Genomic DNA, 23,206 nt, shown 5'->3' with positions numbered 1-23,206 from the left:
CTTCCCTTGTATCGCTGAGCCTTCTCCCCCTTCTCCAACTCCAAATTAAAGTTCTGCAAGTATTGAAAATATTCCCTTTGTGAACGATCCACAGGGGAAGGCATTGAGTCCAAGATTCCTGTTGCTGGTGGAGTCTGGTCCTGCATAGCACTCAAGGAAACAAGTTCCCATTTAGGTCAGATCTGGATGCTTAATCACCTCTCTGAAGACCAGGATGAAGAAAATGCACAGATACACAGGATGGATATGAGGCCCGGATTAACTCCAAAGTTGTCAGATAAAAGGAAGACTCTTGCTGCTTAGAATGTTAAAAAGATACCCCATTTTCAGGTTGTTTCATTCCAATTTCATTTCAATTTATTTCATTAGGTAGATTTACCGAGTGATATGCAGAAACCATCCCATTTCAACTGGAACAATCTTTCTTCTGGGAAAGTTTCTCTTTGCCTGTAGTTTCTTTTTTTTTTTTTTTAAATTTTTTGTTTAACGTTTATTTATTTTTGAGACAGAGAGAGACACAGCATGAACAGGGGAGGGGCAGAGAGAGAGGGAGACACAGAATCTGAAACAGGCTCCAGACTCTGAGCGGTCAGCACAGAGCCCGACGCGGGGCTCGAACTCACGGACTGTGAGATCATGACCTGAGCCGAAGTCGGACACTTAACCGACCGAGCCACCCAGGCGCCCCATCTTTGCCTGTAGTTTCTGATGAAAGGAACAGAGGTGAAAGAAATGTCGATAGGATTAAATTTTCTTACAGCTTGCCACCCATTGATAAACACTAGATATAGGCAGAGTATGACATTGCTCAAGGAATTCACAATTGCCTTCATGTGAATGCTTTGCTAGAGGCAAAAGGGAAGCTTAGCTTGAGGAGAGGCAGACTGCCAGTATTCTGTATGTCTTCTTGACTATCTGGAAATGCTTTAGAAACTTCTTTTATCTCTATGCCTCCAACTTAAAGCATACCAGCAGTGTCTCCTCAAATCCTACTGCAGCCCTTGGCGCCCACAATTCCTCTCCCTGTGCTTTCATGAAAACAGCTTTTTTGACCAAAGAGGTCTCCAGAATCCTTTCTTGACCACTTGCTCCCAACCCACATCCCACCCGTTGCCACTGGACAATGAAGGCTCTCACCTTTGTGTAGTAGAGATAATGACTTCTGGGAGTGGAGTATCTAAATCACTCGGACCTCCATCCTGTAGATTGTTAGTTTACTCCACATTCTTGATGCAAATCTATTCTTCTATTTAGTTTGTATTTTCAGAACAAGAAAAGAAGAATCCCATAGTTTACATGTTTGCACCTTCGAATCCTGAAACAGAATAGAGCAGAAATGAGGATTGAAACAAAAGCTTTCAATGAAACAGTATATGGTGGGATCATCAAGCACAATGGTCAAGAAATAATTCTGGAGATGTTGGATGATGCAAGATAGCTTATTGGAGTAGCACAGAGACTGGACCTGTGGGCAGAGAGAGCCATACGGTGGCTTCATGAAGCTTATATGTCCTGGGGGGAAGGGGAGCTGCACGCAGTATTAGATCACAAATGTTCCTTTTATTTTTTTTTAAGTTTATTTACTTATTTTGAGAAGGAGACAGAGCAAGTGAGGGGGGGAATGGGGAAAAATTGGGAGAGAAAGAGAATCGCAAGCAGGCTCCACATACTCAGCAGCATGGAGCCCTACTGGGGGCTCAAACTCATGAACTGTGAGATCATGACCGAAACCACAACCAAGAGACAGAGGCTTACCCCGCTGAGCAACTCAGGAGGCCCTTCCTTTGAATTTCTGAGTGTAAAACTGCTTCTGCAGGATTTCTCTGGTGATTACCATTCAGTTCAATGTTACTTATTGAGATGTATAGGCAGTCAGGAGACCGCTTAAGAATGTAGCAACCAGCACTTACTTGATGCTTTTTAAAACTCTGCAGGCTCTAGGTCAGCCTTCTCTGGTGAAGGTGCACATTTTCCTGTTTGTATCCCTCATCATACTAGATTCAGAAATAATAGCTGGTTTATGTATACCATTCAATGTGTTTGTGTTGACAGTGTGACTAAAAGACCTAAGCATCATTATCCAAAACTAGATTCATGAGTGTAATGTCATTGAAGATGTTTCTTAGTTTCCACGACCATTTTCTGCTCTTCCCTTGTTTCCTGTAGTTTGTGTGAGAGACGGGGAGATCGAGAGAACAAGTGGAGAAGGCGCAGAGAGAGAGAGGAAGAGAGAGAGACAATTTAAAAGCAGGCTCCCTGTTATCATCGCAGAGCCCAGTGTAGGGCGCCTACACAGGAGCCTGGAGATCACAATCTCAGTCAAAATCAGAAGTCAGATGCTTAACTAACTGAGCCACCCAGGTGGCCCTCCACTCTATCACTTTTAATATGTATATAACTGCTTTCTAAATGTATGGGTGTGTGCATGAAGTGTAAAACAGGAGATCACTTTTGTGTGGACACTTTCTGGGTTCCATCATTCTTTTCAGCTTTCACACGTGTTACTAACGTTGCTTTAGGGTCCCGTCTGGATATTGACCACTGTGTTGTTTTAGATCAACTCTAGGTCAGATAACCCGGGTTAAAACGGAATCTCTTCCATGTACTGGATGCTTGACAAAATATCCACAGAGAAATAGAATAACCTGTTTGCTCTCATAGATGATAATTGTTTATAATTATGATTATTATTCATTTTCCATTTATTTATGAAAAATGAGTAGATGCTATCTACTAAGTAGGAAATGCTCAGAAAGGCTCCTTGTTGCCTTTTTTGCTATTCTAGTAGAACCTGTGGTTGTTATAAAACCCATGTAGTTCCAAGTACTCCATGAGTTCCTGCCTTTGAATTCTTGCTCTTTGTTATTCAAATATCTTCCCTGGCCAATAGGCTAATGCCTTGTCAGCAATGCAGAATCTGGGGGCACTTGGGTGGCTCAGTCAGTTAAGCATCTGACTCTTGATTTCAGCTTAGGTCAGTAGCTCATGGTTCCTGAGATGGAGCCCCAAGTCAGTCTCTGCACTGTCAGTGGGGAGCCTCCTTGGGATTCTCTCTCTCTCCCTCTCTCTACCCCTCTCGCACTTGCTCTCTCTCTCACTCTCTCAAAATAAGCATATAAACTTAAAAAAAATAAAGCTCTTCAATGCACCATTGTGAAATTGTAATTCATATTAGAATATGCTACGTACATTGTAACACACCCACACTTTCCACCTAAGAAATAGACACCAGGTATACTACGTGATGTGAATATAGTATTTAAAAATGTGGATGCCTTTGTTGATGCCTTCATTTTATAAATTCGCTTGAATAAACACAATATTTACACTGGTTCTTACCTGAAAGTAAGAAAATAGATGAAAGCATATCATTGCATTGAAAAAGGTCTTCCTGCAGAAAGCAGGAAACCCCTCTAAGTCAGAACCAGTTTTCCCAATATACCTAAACAAACAGGAATTCACTTCTTGGTGAGTCACAGATAGAATCTATACCAGCTGGGGTTGTCACACAAAGGAAATGTGATTTTCAACAATTAAGGAGATCACAGGGAATCACTTCCAAAGCAGAGACCCCGGGAAGGGAATGGTTTCATATATAGTCAGGGTGGAGAATTAGAGGGAGAGCCCATCACCTTATGTAAAGGTGCAGATCAGGTTACACTTGGGTCTGAAGGAAACAGTTGTATACAGAGGGGCCTGGGTGGCTCAGTTGGCTGAGCATCCAACTTCAGCTCAGGTCATGATCATGCAGTCTGTGTGCTCGAAATCTTGCGATTTGTGAGTTGGAGCCCTGCGTTGGGCTCTGTGCTGGCAGCACAGAGCCTGGAGCCTGCTTCCAATTCTGTCTCCCTCCCAATCCTTCCCCTGCCCCTGCTCTGTCTCTCTCTCTCAAAGATAAATAAATACACATTGGAATGTTTACTTTTTGAAAGCAAGCAATTCCATACCTACTCTGGATGTTACATAGTAAATGAGGTTTGTGCTTGCTCTTAGGTGGAGAGTTTAGTATTATAATGAGGTCATGGTAACAATCCTCTCCCTGTGGTTGACACCACTGTCTACTTGCTTAGGAGTGAGTCGGGATGAGCTCAGACAGGGGGGGTATAAGCTCTTTCTCAGATGACATACCTTTTGTTGTATACTTTCTGTTTCCATCACAGGAGACGATGGCCCTGGGGTGTTGTTGCCTGAAGTAACAGATAAGGTTGAAAGAAGTGAAATAAAATGAGGGACTGAGGGCAGTGGGTATCAACAAGTCAGCAGTGAAGGTCAGGTCTTGGGGTCCAGCTGGTGACATTAACTCCCTCCTGCATCTCAGGTGCCATTATGAATGCTGCCTATGGCTACTTGGTAACTGTCGTATTTGTTGCAGGGGCTACTGACCTTCAGGGATGTGGCCATAGAATTCTCTCAGGAGGAATGGGGATGCCTGAACCAGAGTCAGCGAGAACTGTACAGGGATGTGATGTTAGAGACCTATGAACACCTCCTCTTCTTGGGTGAGGATAACTCCTTCCAGACTTCCCAAACCACACTCGCGGGTTTGTTCCTTCCTTGGAAGACTGTCTCTTGGAAACATCCTCTTTGCATGACTGGGATTCAGATTCCTGCTGTCAGAGAAAGAAGTAGAGTTTGTAGATACAGAGAAATATCTTCATGAGGTTTCCTTTCCAGCTGTAGATTCACCTTCTTTACAGTGAGGTAAGAGCATCATCATCTGTAGATGAGTGGTAATTGTAAACATTGAGTGGCATAAAATGGTACTGCCCACTTAAGCTCCCAACTGCTACTCATTCCTGTAGTGGTAGTACTTGGACGTGAGGTCATGATGTGAACATTGGAAATTCCTGTCAAGTATACTAAAGGGGCTTTTGGGCAACAGCATTCAGAAATCATTTTCTGGAATTCTACAATGTCCTCTCTCATGTACTGAGCACAGTATTGGGGTGAAAGAATCTGAGAAACAGGTATGTTCTTTTTTTTTTTTTTCTGAATAATCAGGCCTCATTGTGTCGAAACCACACCTGGTCATTTTTTTGGAACAAAAGAGGGAGCTCTGCGATGTGAAGAGAAAGAAGACAGTAGCCTCACCAGCAGGTAGGTGGGCATGAACAAAACAGATGACAGTGGTGATATGCAAATATTTAAAATATGGCTCAAGTAGCTCTCCTTGAATGGAAATTAGTTTGGAAGCCCAGTTTTATGTCTGTCCCACTCATAGCGGGACATCAGTTTTCCAAGCCATCATACTCTTACATTCTTGAAGGATTCTTTGTTCTGCTCCAGTGATGGTCCATCACATCCACAGTGAGTGCCAGGAGACTCCCCTTGCGCTTTGAGTATCTCCAAAGTCTGAAAGCTTCTCCTTTGCTTTGGAGGCCCGGGAGAATTCTCCATATTCTGAGAAACTCTATTGTAAGTCATTCCCAGTTTCTGTTTTCGTGAGAAGTGTGTCATAGTAGTGGTGGACATAGTGGGTTTTGGTGTCCAAATCCCAGGAGCACTGGAGACAGGGATCACGTGATTCGGGTTTATGCTTTCCAATGTTCCTGAGGCTATAATCTTTTTTTTTTTCATTTTAATGTTTGTTTTTGAGAGAGAGACAGAGAGAGGCAGACAGACAGAGCAATTGTGGGGGAGGGGCAGAGAGACAGAGACATAGAATTTGAAGCAGCCTACAGGCTTTGAGCAGTCAGGACAGAGCTTGATGTGGGGTTCGAACTCACAGACCACAAGATCATGACCTGAGCTGAAGTTGGATGGTCAACCAACTGAGCCACCCAGGTGCCCCACTGATGCTTTAGGCTTAATCATACAACACTGAGATTCAGTAATTCCCTCAGATAAAAAAGCATTTTCTAAAATGAGAAAATCTCATGCTCTATTTCACTTCAGAAGCTTATTTTTCTTATGAATGATAATAAGAAATTTCCAATTTATGTCTTCCATTCCTCAATGGTGAAATAATTTGTCCATATGGATTCTAATATTCCTACCAACATTAATGCCACAGGGGAACTAGAACACTGAGAACTTAGAACTCACAGCCTGCCATAAGACTCAATGGGTACGTTATTTCTCAGTAACTTCATAATTTTCATCTTTTTTCTTGTATAATAGAAACTTCCTGTGCCTTTGTCATAAATGTTTTCACTTTCTGCGTGGCTCTTTATGAGATTCATTTCTGATTTATTAGATCAAAATTCTGACATGGCATGTGCATCCTGAGGTATGAGGGAGATCATTTGGGTTGACCTGTTGGTCTTGCACAGCTTTCCTGATATTTAGTTACCTGTTCTCTCTTCTTCCTCCATAAGTCTCTCTAAGATGATCATTTGAATTGTTTGCCATGGAATAGTGGCTTGATATTTGACTAAAATGGTTATTTTCCTTTTGGCTGTTAGACTGTGATTTACATATTTGTTCTGGACATTTATTTCACAGCTGTCGTTCTGTGTCCTTTGAAGAACATTAGCCACCTGATCCCAGTGTCACCCATTACAGGTTCCTTATTTCCTGTGTGCTCTCTGCTGGATCCCTCCACTAGAAGGTTGATATTTTTTCTCTGTTATCATTAAGTATCTTTATGGGAAGATGTGCACTAGTCATCTCATTTATTCTGGAAGCTTCCTCCTTCATTTCACCTTGTTTGTTGTCTGCTTTGGAAAATGAAGGATTCCTCCTATGTTTGCTGTAGGAATTGCTGTTTAAAGTAGAGATTGTGAATGAGAGTTCTGTCCTGTAAACTTCCATTTTATTCTGCCCTCATGTCCCATAGATACTCTTATCTCTTTTCTGTTGCTGCAAATAAAGAAAATGTGTATCACATTAGTTCAAATGCCTTAAAATTGTGAATGTAATCCAGCACAAAACATAAAGGAGACCTAGACTTTTAATGCTATAGAAGACTCAAAAACAATACCTTTTGGTATTTCTTTTTTTTTTTTAATATGAAATTTATTGTCAAATTGGTTTCCATATAACACCCAGTGCTCATCCCAACAGTGGCCCTCCTCAATACCCATCACCCACCCTCCCCTCCCTCCCATCGCCCATCAACCCTCAGTTTGTCCTCAGATTTAAGAGCCTCTTATGGTTTGCCTCCCTCCTTCTCTAACCTGTTTTTTTTTTCTTTCCCTCCCCCATGGTCCTAAGTTTCTCAGGATCCACATAAGAGTGAAAATACATGGTATCTGTCTTTCTCTGTATGACTTCTTTCACTTAGCATAACACTCTCCAGTTCCATCCACGTTGCAACGAAGGCCATATTTCATTCTTTCTCATTGCCAAGTAGTATTCTATTGTGTATATAAGCCACAATTTCTTTATCCATTCGTCAGTTGATGGACATTTAGGCTCTTTCCATAATTTGGCTATTGTTGAGAGTGCTGCTATAAACATTGGAGTACAAGTGCTCCTATGAATCAACACTCCTGTATCCCTTGGGTAAATTCCTAACAGTGCTATCGCTGGGTCATAGGGTAGCGCTATTTTTAATTTTTTCAGGAATCTCCACACTGTTTTCCAGAGTGACTGCACCCGTTTGCATTCCCACCAACAGTGCAAGAAGCTTCCCGTTTCTCCACATCCTCGCCAGCATCTGTAGTCTCCCGATGTGTTCATTTTAGCCACTATGACTGGTGTGCGGTGGTATCTGAGTGTGGTTTTGATTTGTATTTCCCTGAAGAGGAGTGACGTTGAGCATCTTTTCATGTGCCTATTGGCCATCTGGATGTCTTCCTTAGAGAAGTGTCTATTCATGTTTTCTGCCCATTTCTTCACTGGATTTTTTGTTTTTCGGGTGTGGAGTTTGGGGAGTTCTTTATAGATTTTGGATACTAGCCCTTTGTCTCATATATCATTTGCAAATATCTTTTGCCATTCCGTTGGTTGCCTTTTCATTTTGTTGATTGGTTCCTTTGCTGTGCAGAAGCTTTTTATCTTCATGAGGTCCCAATAGTTCATTTTGCTTTTAATTCCCTGGCCTTTGGGGATGTGTCAAGTAAGAAATTAATGCGGCTGAGGTCAGAGGTTTTTCCCTGCTTTCTCCTCTAGGGTTTTGATGGTTTCCTGTCTCACATTCAGGTCCTTATCTATTTTGAGTTTATTTTTGTGAATGGTGTGAGAAAGTGGTCTAGTTTCAACCTTCTGCATGTTGCTGTCCAGTTCTCCCAGCACCATTTGTTAAAGAGACTGTCTTTTTTTCCATTGGATATTCTTTCCTGCTTTGTCAAAGATTAGCTGGCCATATTTTTGTGTGTCTAGTTATGGGGTTTCCATTCTATTCCATTGGACTATGTGTCTGTTTTTGTGCCAATACCATGCTGTCTTGATGATGACAGCTTTGTAGTAGAGGCTAAAGTCTGGGATTGTGATGCTTCCCGCTTTGGTCTTCTTCTTCAATATTACTTTGGCTATTCGGGGTCTTTTGTGGTTCCATACAAATGTTAGGATTGCTTGTTTTAGTTTCAAGAAGAATGCTGGTGCAATTTTGATTGGGATTGCATTGAATGTGTAGATAGCTTTGGGTAGTATTGACATTTTGACAATATTTATTCTTCCAATCCATGAGCATGGAATGTTTTTCCATTTCTTCACATCTTCTTCAATTTCCTTCATAAGCTTTCTATAGTTTTCAGGATACAGATATTTTACATCTTTGGTTAGGTTCATTTTTAGGTATTTTATGCCTCTTGGTGCAATTTTGAATGGGATCAGTTTCTTTATTTGTCTTCCTGTTGCTTCATTATTCGTGTATAAGAATGCAACTGATTTCTGTACATTGATTTTGTATCCTACGACTTTGCTGAATTCATGTATCAGGTCTAGTAGACTTTTGGTGGAGTCTATCACAGGTTTTCCATGTGTAGTATCATGTCATCTGCAAAAAGTGAAAGCTTGACTTCATCTTTGTCAATTTTGATGCCTTTGATTTCCTCTTGTTTTCTGTGTGCTGATGCTAGCACTTCCAACACTATGTTAAACAACAGCGGTGAGAGTGGACATCCCTGTCGTGTTCCTGATCTCAGGGAGAAAGCACTCAGTTTTTCCCCATTGAGGATGATATTAGCTGTGGGCTCTTCATAAATGGCTTTTATGATGTTTAAGTGTGTTCTTTCTATCCTGACTTTCTCAAGGGTTTTTGTTAAGAAAGGATGCTGAATTTTGTCTAACGCTTTTTCTGCCTCTATTGACAGGATCCTATGGTTCTTATTTTTTCTTTTACTAATGTGATGTATCACGTTGATTGATGTGCAAATGCTGAAGCAGCCCTGCTGCTCAGGAATGAATCCCAGTTGATCATGGTGAATAATTCTTTCTATATGCTGTTGAATTCGATTTGCTAGTATCTTATTGAGAATGTTTTCTTTCATATTCATCAGGGATATTGGGCTGTAGTTCTCTTTTTTTACTGGGTCTCTGGTTTAGGAATCCATGTAATGCTGGCTTCATAGAATGAGTCTGGAAGTGTTCCTTCCCTTTCTACTTTTTGGAGTAGCTTGAGAAAGATAGGTATTATCTCTGCTTTAAATGTCTGGTAGAATTCCTCTGGGAAGCCATCTGGCCCTGGACTCATATTTGTTGGGAGGTTTTTGATAACTGATTCGATTGCTTCGCTGGTTATGGGTCTGTTCAAGCTTTCAATTTCTTCCTGTTTGAGCTTGGAAGTGTGTGGGTGTTTAGGAATTTTTCCATTTCTTCCAGGTGGTCCAGTTTGTTGGCATATAGTTTTTCATAATATACCCTGATAATTGCTTGTATTTCTGAGGGATGGGTTGTAATAAATCCATTTTAATTCATGATTTTATCTATTTGGGTCATCTCCCTTTTCTTTTTGAGAAGCTTGGCTAGAGGTTTATCAATTTTGTTTATTTTTTCAAAACACCAACTCTTGGTTTCATTGATCTGCTCTACTGTTTTTTTTAGATTCTATATTGTTTATTTCTGCTCTGATCTTTATTATTTGTCTTCTTCTGCTGGGTTTGAGTTGTCTTTGCTGTTCTGCTTCTGTTTCCTTTAGGTGTGCTGTTAGATTTTTTTATTTGGGAATTTTCTTGTTTCTTGAGATAGGCCTGGATTGCAATGTATTTTCCTCTTAGGACTGCCTTCGCTGCATCCCAGAGGGTTTGGATTGTTGTATTTTCATTTTCATTTGTTTCCATATATTTTTAAATTTCTTCTCTAATTGTCTGGTTGACCCATTTATTCTTTAGTAGGGTGTTCTTTAACCTCCATGCTTTTGGAGGTTTTCCAGACTTTTTCCTGTGGTTGATTTCAAGCTTCATAGCATTGTGGTCTGAAAGTAGGCATGGTGTGATCTCAATTCTTGTATACTTATGCAGGGTACAGTCTTTAATTTAAAGTCTAGTTTGTCTGATATAAGTATGGCTACTCCAGCTTTCTTTTGAGTTCCAGTAGCATGATAGATAGTTCTCCATCTCCTCACTTTCAGTCTGAAGGTGTCCTCAGGTCTAAAATGAGTCTCTTGTAGATAGCAAATACATGGGTCTTGTTTTGTTTTGTTTTGTTTTGTTTTGTTTGTTTTGTTTTCCATTCTGATACCCTATGTCTTTTGGTTGGAGCATTTAGTTCATTTACATTCAGTGTGATTATAAAAAGATATGGGTTTAGAGTCACTGTGATGTCTGTAGGTTTCATGCTTGTAGTGATGTCTCTGGTACTTTGTTTCACAGGATCCCCCTTAGGATCTCTTGTAAGGCTGGTTTAGTGGTGATGATTTCATTCAGTGTTTGTTTGTTTGGGAAGAACTTTATCTCCTTCTATTCTAAATGACAGACTTGCTGGATAGAGGATTCTCAGCTGCATAGTTTTTCTGTTTACCACATTGAAGATTTCCTGCCATTCCTTTCTGGCCTGTCAAGTTTCAGTAGATAGATCCGTCACGAGTCTTACTGGTCTCCCTTTATATGTTAGAGCATGTTTATCCCTAGCTGCTTTCAGAATCCTCTCTTTATCCTTGTATTTTGCCAGTTTCACTATGATGTCATGCAGAGGATTGTTTAAAGTTACGTCTGAAGGCAGTTCTCTGTGCCTCTTGGATTTCAATGCCTTTTTCCTTCCCCAGATCTGGGAAGTTTTCAGCTATGATTTCTTCAAGTACACCTTCAGCACTTTTCCCTCTCTTCCTCCTCTGGAATCCCAATTATGCACATATTATTGCATTTCTTCATATCACTTAGTTCTCTAATTCTCCCTCATACTCCTGGATTTTTTTTTTTATCTTTTTCTCAGCTTCCTCTTTTTCCATAATTTTATCTTCTAATTCACATATTCTCTCCTCTGCCTCTTCATTCTGAGCTGTGGTCACCTCCATTTTAATTTGCACCTCATTTATAGCATTTTTTAGCTCCTCCTGTTTCTTACTCCCTTGATCTCTGTAGTGATATATTCTCTGCTGTCCTCTATACTTTTTTCAAGCCCAGCGATTACTTTTATGGCTTTTATTTTATTTTATTTTATTTATTTATTTTTCAACGTTTATTTAATTTTTGAGACAGGGAGAGACAGCATGAATGGGGGAGGGTCAGAGAGAGAGGGAGACACAGAATCTGAAACAGGCACCAGGCTCTGAGCTGTCAGCACAGAGCCCACGCAGGGCTCGAACTCACGGACCCCGAGATCATGCCCTTAGCCGAAGTCAGTTGCTTAACCAACTGAGCTATGCAGGCACCTCTATTTTTTAAATTCATTTTCTGTTATATTGCTTAAATTGTTTTTGATCAGTTTGTTAGCTGTCACTACTTCCTGGCGTTTCTTTTGAGGAGAATTCTTCTGTTTTGTCATTTTGGATAGTCCCTGGAGTGGCACAGAACTGCAGGGCTCTTCCCCCGTGCTGTCTGGGGTAACTTGTGTTGGTGGCCGGGGTCACAGTCAGATCTGATGTCTGCCCCCAGCCCACCGCTGTGGCCACAGTCAGACTGGTGTGTACCTTATCTTCCCCTCTCTCAGGGCCAGGACTCACTGTGGGGTGGTGTGGCCCCTGTCTGGACTACTTCCACACTGCCAGACTTGTGGTGCTTCCTCTGTGGGATCTGGCGTATTAGCCAGGGTGGATCTGCACGTTGCACAGGGGCAGGAGGGGCAGGCTCAGCTCACTTTGCCTTTGGTGCTCCAAGGTCCACTGCAGGAGGGGCCCTGCAGCACTGGGAGGGAGGCAGACCCTTTGGAGGGATGGTTGCATAGAAGCACAGTGTCGGTGTTTTTGCAGTTCAAGCAGTTTCCGTGATGGGAACTGGTTCCCTTTGGAATTTCAGCGGGTGGATGGGCGAGGGAGTTGGCGCTGGCCAGCACCTTTGTTCCCTGGTGAGCTGAGCTCTGTCCTCCAGAGTTCAACAACTCTTCCTCCCATTATCTTCTAGCCCTTCTGCTCTTCGAGCAGAGCTGTTGACTTATAACGTTCCAGATGTTATGTCCCGCTTGGCTGTCAGAAAACACTCGGTACGGCCCGTCTGCATTTGCAAGTGAGACTGGGGGCTCTGCGTTGCAGGGCAGGCTACCCCTCCACTGCCCCGGCTCCCTCCCACCAATCCATGTAGTGCGCACCGCCTCTCCGCCCTTCCTACCCTCTTCTGTGGGCCTCCTGTCTAGGCTTAGCTCCAGAGAGTCCATTCTGCTAGTCTTCTGGTGGTTTTCTGGGTTATTCAGGCAGATGTGGGTGGAATCTAAGTGATCAGCAGGACGTGGTGAGCCCAGCATCTCCTACACTGCCATCTTCCCCTCCTTCTGTCCTCTGTATTTCTGAGTTTGTGTGTTTGTGGTGTATTTGCAAGTCACAAAAACCTTTCTCCACAAATAGATGTATAATCTGTATGTCACTGAAAACATTTCTTAGTTTCAGGGAGAGTAAACATTTTTTATTCTATCACTTTTATTCTTTTTTATTCAATTGGTAATTTTTGTATTTTATATGGAATCTTCACTTTTATCTTTATGTTACTCAGTTTCATGGTTTTAATATATTTGCATTACCATCACCACGTTGAAACTTTCAGTAAACTTACTTTTAGGATTGTCTCTGTATAGTGGTTGGTGTGTTCCTCGTGGATGAATTTAAAGTCGGATAATCTGGATAAAGACACATATTATACTATTATTGCAATTTTGCCAGATATTCTTTTGGAAGATGAAAAACAACACTATTGTTCTCATAGATTACTAGGATAGATGGGTGAATTCATGCAAAACTGTATAGTCTGTACTGTGTAGTAAGTGTTTAAGGAGAATGGTTGCTTCTGTTCATGATATGAGGCTTAGTAATTTCCTCATTATTCTTCAAGTTCAAAGTTCTCCATGATTTCTTCTTGTGTTTTTTTTTTTCTTGGAATATAGAAATGTGGCTCTTGAAGTGAAGATGTTGTCATGAGTTTCAGGTTTGTGAGAAATTTTGAAACTCAGACCCCACATAAAAATTGAAATCAGAATGTGAGTTTTAAGAAGATGCTCTGTTCGTTTTCATACGTCACACAGACAATGTCACATTGACATTGAAGTGCACGCGTAGCTCACCATCACTTTTTTATTATTCTGTGTCTGTTTTCTTCTGTAGTACATTATTTTGACAACTGATTTTGTCGTATGTTGTAAATTAGGAAGTTTGGTGCCACCAGAATACTCTTTATGTTTCAAGATTATTGTGGGCATATATTATCCTGCCATACCCATGCGAATGTTCCATTTGGTTGTGATCTTTCTGCCAAAAATGTCATTGGGAATTTGATGGAGGTCGCATGAAATCAGTAGATCACTTTGAGTAGAGTGACAGTTGGATAATTTGAAGTATTCCAATGTAAGAACATGGATGTGTTTTCACTTACTTCTTCTTTCAATTCCTTCACAATATTTTATAGTTTTCTCTGCACCAGTTTTGACCTCTAGCATTATGTTGAGTCTTAAATTGTTTATTCTTTGTGATGCTACTGTAACTGTAATTATATTTTGCGGGGGATTGTTCTTTGTTGTGTATAAACCATGAATTCTTATTTGTTGGGTTTGTGATCTCCAATTTTGTAAAATTTTCTTGAGTTTTAGCAGGTTTTTCAAAATGAGGATTCTTAAGGGGCACTTGGGTGGCTCAGTTGGTGGAGTGTCTGACTGTTGACTTTGGCTCAGGTCACGATCCCAGGGTCATGGGATCAAGCCCTGCCTCAGGCTCCACACCTAACATGCAGCTTGCTTGAGAGTCTCTGCCTCCCTGTGCCCCTAACCTACTTGCACACATACTCTGTCTCAAAAGATAATAATTTAAAATTAAAAAAAATAGGGATTCTTCAGAGAGGAAGATAGTATCATGACAGACTAGGAGTACCCTACCCTCATCACATCCCAGAAACACATCCAGCTAACCACCAAACCGTCCTACGTATCCCAAAAAGCAACCTTAAGACTGACAGAGGAATTACCCAGCTAATGAGAGAGAAGAGGCACATCGAAGATTGTAGGAAGTATAGAGATTTGGCTCAGGGAGCAACAGATTATAGTGCTGCTGAAAGTAGGGAACTGTGGTTGTGGAGAAGGATGAGAGAGTGGAGCCCAAAGAAGAATGCACAAGGAGAACATTTCCCTAATGTCATTGTCTTGGAAAAGGAGAAGGCCTGCATTTTGTGCTTTCTTACAAACAGTGTAGCTTCAAGCCTTGAGTTTTGACGCCGGTGCGCTTAGCTTGGAAAGATCCAGGAGGGTACTGCACTGTCCTGGACAGAAGGTAGGTTCACAACCTGGGGGTAGACAGCATGGAAACAGCAATGTGAAGAGCACTTGGGGCACAGATGAGTGAGATTATTTGATATTCTAGGGGCCCTTCAATGAGGTGCATCATGGGGAACAAAGGAGCTGACTGGTTCCATTTCCTTCCCACGTTCCTCAGTATGAACACAGATCACCCTGAGAGAAAGGGCTCAGTGGGGACACTGGCTGCCTGACTTGCTTACAACAAGCCCCAAGCCCCTATGCTCTGGTGGAACTGCCCTTCTCAGTCAAGCCTGACTCAATCCCAGCAAGGTTGGCCCCTACCTCAGGGGACCTGCATAATCTGCTGCCCACACCACATGTGACCACACAGTTCTGCATGGCCTCAGTTCTGGTGGAGTTGATGTCCAGTCTCATCTCACAAGCAGACCACAGCATAACCAGTCAAAACTCGCCCCATTGAGGACAGGGTCCAAACACTGGCAGGAGAGCTTCTGCACACCACTGGCATCAAAGATAGAGCAGGAGACATAACTGGCTATTTTAACATACAGAGGGTGGTGGAGATGTAGACAAAATGCCAAGATGGAAGAATTTATCCAAAATGAAACAAGATATGGCCGTGGCCAGAGATTTCAGTGAAACACTGTATCAGTAACATTCCAAATGGAAAATTGAAGGCAACTATCATAAGGATACTCACTGAGGTTGTGAAAAGAAGACAGCAGTGAGGCTCTTACTACAGAGATAAGAGGCTTAGCAAAGGAAGAGTGACGTAAAATGCAATAAATGAGATGAGAAATGCACTTGACTCAATGAACAGCATGTTGGAAGAATGAGAGCAGCAAATTGGTGGCCTTAAAGACAAAATAATGGAAATAGTGAAACTTAAGGAAGAGAGAGACAGAGAGACAGAGTAGAAGTATGCAACATGAAATAGCCTTAGGAAATCAGGGACTCCCTCAAAAGTGATAAGATTTATATTACAGGGGTCACAGAACAAGATGAGAAAGGGGGGCAGAAAAGTTACTTCAGGGAATAATAGAAGAAAGCATTCCTAATCAGGATTAGGGAGGCACAGACCTGCAGATTCAGGAGGCACAGAACTCCATCGAAATCACCAAAAGGAGGCCTACACCAAGACATCTTGGAATCCAATTAGCAAACTATGGTAATAATGACAAAATCTTCAAAGCAGCAACACAGAGGAAGTATTTCACCCATCCTGAAAAGCATAAGGACAGCTCAAGATTTCTCAACAGAAACATGGCAACCCTGAGGGAGGGACATGATAGATTCAAAAGGCTGAATGGGGAAAATAGGCAGCCAAGAACAGTCTATCCAGGAAGACTATCATTCAGACTAGAGGAGAGAGAGAGATTTCCAGTCAAACAGAAACTAAAGGAGTTTGTGACCACTGGAACAGCCCTCCAAGACATGTTTAAGGATAGTCTTTGACTTCAGAGGAGAGACCAAAAATGAGAAAGACAAGAAAGTATCAGAAAACAATCTCCAGAAACAATGCCAAAGGTAATAATAAAATGGCAGCAAATAGGTATCTAGTCAATAATTCCTCTGAAGGGAAGTGTACTGTGCACTCCAATCAAAACACATAGGGTGTCTGAATGGATTAAAAAAAAACCCAAACTGATTAATCTGCTGCCTACAAAAGACTCAATTTAGACCTGAAATTGTCTGCCAGTTGAACTTGAGGGGCTAGAGAAACGTTATCATGCAAATGGATGTCAAAAGAAGGCCAGTGTAGCAATATTTATATTCGACAAACTAGCCTTTTTTTGTTCTTGTATTGTGGTTATCTCCTCTTGGGTACCAGGGTGATGCCTGCCACCTAGAATGATTTTCAATGGGTTCCCTGTATTCTATTATTTGTAGAATTTTGATGAATTTTATCAGCAATTGCTTTTTAAAAAAAATATAATGTTCTCCATTCCCTTTTTAATAACTATTTATTTTGAGAGGAGAGATAAGAAGGAAGAGGTAAGGAGAGATAGAGATAGAGAGAATCCCAAGAAGGATGCCCACTGTCAGTGCAGAGCCCAGTGTGGGGCTGGAACTCACAAAGTGAGATCATGACCTGAGCCAAAACCAACAGTTGGATACTAAACCAACTGAGCCACCAGGGCATCCAAGGAATTACTTGTTTAAAAGTTTAGTCCAATGGGGCGCCTGGGTGGCGCAGTCGGTTAAGCGTCCGACTTCAGCCAGGTCACGATCTCGCGGTCTGTGAGTTCGAGCCCCGCGTCAGGCTCTGGGCTGATGGCTCGGAGCCTGGAGCCTGTTTCGGATTCTGTGTCTCCCTCTCTATCTGCCCCTCGCCCGTTCATGCTCTGTCTCTCTCTGTCCCCCAAAAAATAAATAAACGTTGAAAAAAAATTTAAAAAAAAAAGAAAAGTTTGGTCCATTGACCAGTGAAGGCATGTGATCTTGGTCTTTTCCAAATTGTCTAATATGTTAGTGTATGTTTGCTTTAGGAATCGTTTATCACACTATATGTTTCTGTGTGTAACTATTGCCTCGTTTTCTTTTCCATTTGTCTTTTTCGTTGGTGGGTTTTTTTCCACTGTAAATATATTTAAAGTATTGTCAAGTTTGTTTGTTGTATTGGAGAAACGGAATTACTTTCAATGTTATGTTTATTTGGATCTTCATTTTACTTCTTTCTTATTTTTCTTTAGCATTTCCTTTGACAGAATTTTAGCTAAATTTCTTCATTCTTTTGTTGATTGAGGTGTAATAAAAGAAAAAGGTGAGGGGCGCCTGGGTGGCGCAGTCGGTTAAGCGTCCGACTTCAGCCAGGTCACGATCTCGCCGTCCGTGAGTTCGAGCCCCGCGTCGGGCTCTGGGCTGATGGCTCGGAGCCTGGAGCCTGTTTCCGATTCTGTGTCTCCCTCTCTCTCTGCCCCTCCCCCGTTCATGCTCTGTCTCTCTCTGTCCCCAAAATAAATAAACGTTGAAAAAAAAATTAAAAAAAAAAAAAAAGAAAAAGGTGAAATATAATAATTAACTCAATCATTTATAGCATAAAAAATTGAAAGTGGAGGGTCTAGTAGAAAAATTAGGAAGAAATGAATAATAATGATTACCAAAAAAAAAAAAAGTTTCCTTGGATTTTGTATAGATCATGTAATCCTCTAACAGCGATAATTTTGCTTTTTCTCTTCCAATTTGCTTCCATTTTAGAATTGTTTTCAGTTTATTTATTTAGAGAGATTGGGAGTTGGGAGAAGCAGAGAGAAAGGAGAGAGAGAGAGACAGAGAGAACCCCAACAGGCTCTGTGCTGTCAGCATGGAGCCTGATGTGGAGCTCAAACTCACATGGTGTCAGGTTGAAAACCAAGAGTCAGACAATTAAGTGAGCCAAGCAAGCGCCCCCAATTTTGTTTCCTTTTATGTATTTTTTTCCTAATTGTTCTGAATAGTGCCAGTACTGTGTGGAATGGACATGGTAAAGTTGCTTCAATATCTTATTTGTGATCCTATAGGAGGAGCTTTTGGCCTTCTCATCGATTATGTTGGATTTCAGCTTTGCACACATACATGATCTTTATTAGGATGAAGTAGTTTCCTTGGATTCTTCCTTATTGAGTATCTTTAATCATGAAATGGTGTCCAATATGCTCACTTCCTGTCCTGTATCAATTAAGATAATCCTCTCTTTGTGATCTTTAGTCTGTAATGTGCAGTCCCAACTCGGTAGTTTTCCATGTGGTGAAACACTCTTGAATTTCAGGAAGAATTCCCAGTTGATTATGTCATAAAATGGTAAAATGTGCTTTTGATTCAGTTTGTTTTTCATTTGTTTATTTGTTTTGAGAGGGAGAGGAAGGAAGAGGACAATGGGAGGGGCAGAGAGTGAGGAGGAAAGAGGATCCCAAGCAGGTTTTTCAGTTTGTAATGAGCTGGACATGGGGCCTGATCTCACGACTGAAGTCATGACCTGAGCTGAAGTCAAGGGTCGGGTGCTTCACCAACTTAGGCTCCCAGGCTCCCCTATTTGCTTAGTTTTATGGTGAACGTTGCATGAATATTCCCCACAGATGGTAATTCATAGTCTTCTATACTTGTAGCATCTTCCTTCAGCTTTGATAACCTGTTAAGGCTGGTATGATCAAAGGTTTTCATAATCTCCCTTCTCTTCACTCCCTAGAAATGTCTGGGGAGATTTCAAGTACTTTGTCATGTGTGTCTATGAATTATTCTGTGAATTCATCTGGCATAAGAGTTTTCCTTGCTGGGAGTTTATTTTTTTTTTATTTATTTTTAATTAAAAAAACATTTTTAATGTTTTTATTTATTTTTGAGACAGGGAGAGACAGAAAGAGACAGAGCATGAGCAGGGGAGGGGAGGAGAGAGAGGGAGACACAGAATCCGAAGCAGGCTCAAGGCTCTGACCTGTCAGCACAGAGCCCGATGAGGAGCTCGAACTCAAGCACTGTGAGATCATGGCCTGAGCTGAAGTCTGATTCTTACTCAACTGAGCCACCCAGGCGTCCCATTGGGACTTTATTTATTACAGTGTTAAAGTACTTAGGAGTTGTAGATCTGTTGACTTTTTCTTTTTCTTTTTTCTTTTTTTTTTTTTCAGTGTGAGAGTCAGTGAGTGGGAGAGAATGCAGAGGGAGAGATAGAGAGAATCTTAAACAGACTTCGTGCTTAGGGTAGAGCCTGATATGGGTGTCCATTAAATGACCCTAAGATCATGACCTGAGTCAAAATCAAGAGTTGGATGCTCAACCGACTAAGCCACCCAGTTTCCTCTTTCATTACATTTTTTTCTCCGTGATGATGTCAGATAGGTTAGACCTTATTTGAAATAGTACTTTTTTTTTTTTTGGATACCTATTTGTTAGCATGTAATTATCCTTTTTCCCAATTATGATTACTTTTATTTCTATGATATCACATGTACTGTGTCTTGTTTTACTTCTTCACTTCTGATTTTAGGTGAACTTCAATTTTTCATCCTTACTTGATGGTGTTATAGGTCTGTCAAATTTTTGGGTTACTTCTGAAAACAAACTCGTCCTGTTGTTTTATTCCTACTTTTGCTATATCGTATTTTCATCATTTCTGTTTGACTTTTAAATTAACCGTGCTTCCTTCTAAATTTTGGCTCATAGGGTAATTTCCTGATTCTTTGTGACACGGGAATATGATTTGTGCTACACCATTAAACAACTACAGAATGATCTTTTAGGCTATGTTTTCACGTTGTGTGTAATCTTCTGTGTCAAGGAAGAATGAAGCCTGATGAAACCTTGTCAATCAACTTCCTGACATTCTCAGACTGATTTGAAGGTTGTATATTAGAAGTTGTCAGTACCTTCATGTGAGAGTAGTAATTGGAATGATGTCCCTTTTTTTTGTTATTTGCTATCTTTCAGCTATATCTTCACATGGCCGCCAGAGCTTCCTGCCAAAGCCATGCATAGAAGCCTCTTCCCAAAATGTGTCACTGGGTACATGGAAACATCATGCCCTTGAGAATTTACATTTAATGATAAACTGGGACAGTGGTAGAAAGAATGAAGCACATCAGAAGTTTCATGAAGGACGTAGTCCAATTGAGACGACTGCCCATAATAAGAACCTCATGGCCCCAAGTGATGAAGGACATAAAACATCTTGGAAAACCGCCCTTTTTACATCCACTATTTGTGCAAAGCAGTGTGCATCTGTAAGCAGAAGTTCCAATCAAACATGCAAACATACATATTTGTGCAAAGAAAATTTGGAACATTTGGAAAGTTACCTCAGCCACACTGAAAACAATGCTGTGAACCATTGTGAAAGTGGGATTGGATTGACCTTTCAGTCAAATATTTCTAAAACTCAGACATTCAAAAATGAAGATAAAAGGCCTAGCATGTCTCAATTTGGGAGGTACTTCACAGAGGAGGTGACCCTGCAACATTACCAGAGTATTTTCAATGGAGCTACACTGGCTCAATACAGTGAATCTGAGACACAGTCTAACCAGGGCTCTCATGTTAGCAAACGTCTGAGGACTCTGCAAGAAAACCATTTTGAATCTAATAAAGGTGAGGAAGTGTTTTATCCAAACTCCAAATATACCAATAGTAAGAGTACACAGAGGGGAGAAATTACTTCTAAATATGATGAACGTGGGAAAGCTCTGAAGCAGTCCTCCAGTATTGCTGATCATCAGAGGATTCATGGGGGTGGAAACCCATACACATATAGTGAATCTGGGAACATGTGTAATCAATCATTAAGCCTAAATACATATAAGACAAGTGGTACTGGAGAGAAAAGGTACATTGGCAAGGAATGTGGCAAAACCTTTGACAGGCACTCGACACTATCTCAACATCAGCAAACGCATACTGCAAAGAAAATTGACAAATGTGAAGAAGGTGGTCAAACCTTTAAGGATGGGTCATCACTCCATGCAGACGGGCGAATCCGTACTGCACAGAAACCTTACAAATGTCAACAATGTGGCAAGGCCTTTAGCCAGCAATCATTGCTTACTCAGCATCAAAGAATCCACACTGGAGAGAAACCTTACGAATGTCAAGAATGTGGCAAGGCCTTTAAATGTCACTCATATCTTATTAAACATCACAGAATGCATACTGGAGAGAAACCTTACAAATGTCAAGAATGTGACAAGGCCTTTAAGCAGCAATCATCCCTTACTAAGCATCACAGAATACATACTGGAGAGAAACCTTACAAATGTCAAGAATGTGGCAAGGCCTTTAGCCACCGTTCATCCCTTACTCAGCATCACAGAATGCATACTGGAGAGAAACCTTACAAATGTCAAGAATGTGGCAAGGTCTTTGCCCAGCAATCATCCCTTAGTCGACATCACAGAATTCATACTGGAGAGAGACCTCACAACTGTCAAGAATGTGGCAAGGCCTTTAGCTACCCATCATCCCTTACTCAGCATCACAGAATCCATACTGGCGAGAAACCTTACCAATGTCAAGAATGTGGAAAAGCCTTTAACTCTTCCTCACGACTTACTGAACATCACAGAATTCATACTGGAGAGAAACCCCACAAATGTAAAGAATGTGGCAAGGCCTATAAAGCTTACTCACAGCTTACTGAACATCACCTAATTCATACCGGAGAGAAACCTTACAAATGTAAAGAATGTGGTAAAGCCTTTAGCAGATACTCAACCCTTTTTCTACATCGCATAATTCATACCGGACAGAAACCTTACCAATGTAACAAATGCAGCAAATCCTTTAATTTACCTTCAAGGCTTACTCAGCATCACAGAATGCATACGGGAGAGAAACCTTACAAATGTCAAGAATGTGGCAAGGTCTTTAGCCAGCCAGCATCCCTTAGTCAGCATCGGAGAATTCATAGTGGAGAGAAACCTCACAAATGTCAAGAATGTGGCAAGGCCTTTAGGTTGAAGTCAAACCTCAATGACCATCACAGAATTCATACTGGAGAGAAACCTTTCCAATGTCAACAATGTGGAAAAGCCTTTAGGATTAAGTCAAACCTTAATGGCCATCAAAAAATTCATACTGGAGAGAAACCTTACCAATGTCAGATATGTGGCAAGGGCTTTACCAAATGCTCAGAACTTCGTCAACATCACAGAATTCATACTTGAGCCAACCTTACCAATGCACGGTGTGCAAAAGGCTTTAATCACCAATCATCCTTTATTCAAGATTACAGAAATCATCTTGGAGCAAATATTACAGAGTTTAAGACTGTGAAGGAATTTTTCCCCCACTTTTTAAAAAGTTTTTCTTCGATAGAATGAGTGGGAGGGTGCAGAGGCAGACACACACACAGAATGAAAAGCAGGTTCCAGGCTCTGAGGTTTCGGCACAGACAGCTCAGAGTCTGATGCAGGGCTCGGACCCATAAACTGCTATATCACGACATGAGGTGAAGTTGGATGCTTCACTGACTGAGCCACCCAGGCACCCCAAGACTGTGAGAGAACTTTTAAGGAGGGCTCAACACTACTCCACATCACAGAATCCACCTTGAGGATTAACGATACCCAAGTAAACAATATGGCAAGACTTTAGCCAATGCTGATCCCTGATTTCTTGTCATAGAATATGTTATAGAGATGATTTTACACAAGAAAAGAATCTGGGAAGCCCTTTTATAGTGCTCAAGCCTCATTCCACACCACCAAATTCATACTTAAGAGACACCTTACAATTGTAGAGAATGTGGTGAAACGTTTCACTTGGCTCAAGCCCTACTCACCATCACATTGTTCATACATAGGAGGAACATTGCAAATGTGATGAATGTGGCACACCCCTAGGTGGACGTCCTAACTTATTCAACATCATAATTCCCATATAAGAGGAAATCTCTAAAATGTAAATTGAATGACAAAGCTTTCAACTGGAATTCAATCCTTATTCAATATCTCTAAATGCATGCTGAGTTGAAACCATACAAACCTAATGCATGAGGAAAGCCCTTCTTCATAAATACACCATTTGGAAA

The 23,206-nt window shown here is 41.1% G+C and overlaps 1 protein-coding gene across 1 annotated transcript; it reads left to right on the top strand.

The window, feature by feature from the left end:
• The first annotated feature begins 20,503 nt into the window (after nt 1-20,503).
• Nucleotides 20,504-22,376, top strand: LOC123382430 (zinc finger protein 345-like). The gene has a single exon (XM_045047141.1). It carries the CDS (start codon nt 20,595-20,597, stop codon nt 22,338-22,340), a length of 1,746 nt encoding a protein of 581 aa, XP_044903076.1. The 5' UTR covers nt 20,504-20,594; the 3' UTR covers nt 22,341-22,376.
• Nucleotides 22,377-23,206: the final 830 nt, after the last annotated feature.

The sequence above is a fragment of the Felis catus genome, chromosome E2, assembly GCF_018350175.1.
Source record: "Felis catus isolate Fca126 chromosome E2, F.catus_Fca126_mat1.0, whole genome shotgun sequence".
Taxonomy (NCBI): Eukaryota; Metazoa; Chordata; class Mammalia; order Carnivora; family Felidae; genus Felis; species Felis catus.
This window is presented reverse-complemented; position numbering and strand designations above follow the sequence as displayed.

Excerpts from the sequence above, each read along its gene's own strand:
- LOC123382430 (XM_045047141.1), top strand. The coding sequence starts at position 20,595 with ATGTCTCAATTTGGGAGGTACTTCACAGAGGAGGTGACCCTGCAACAT.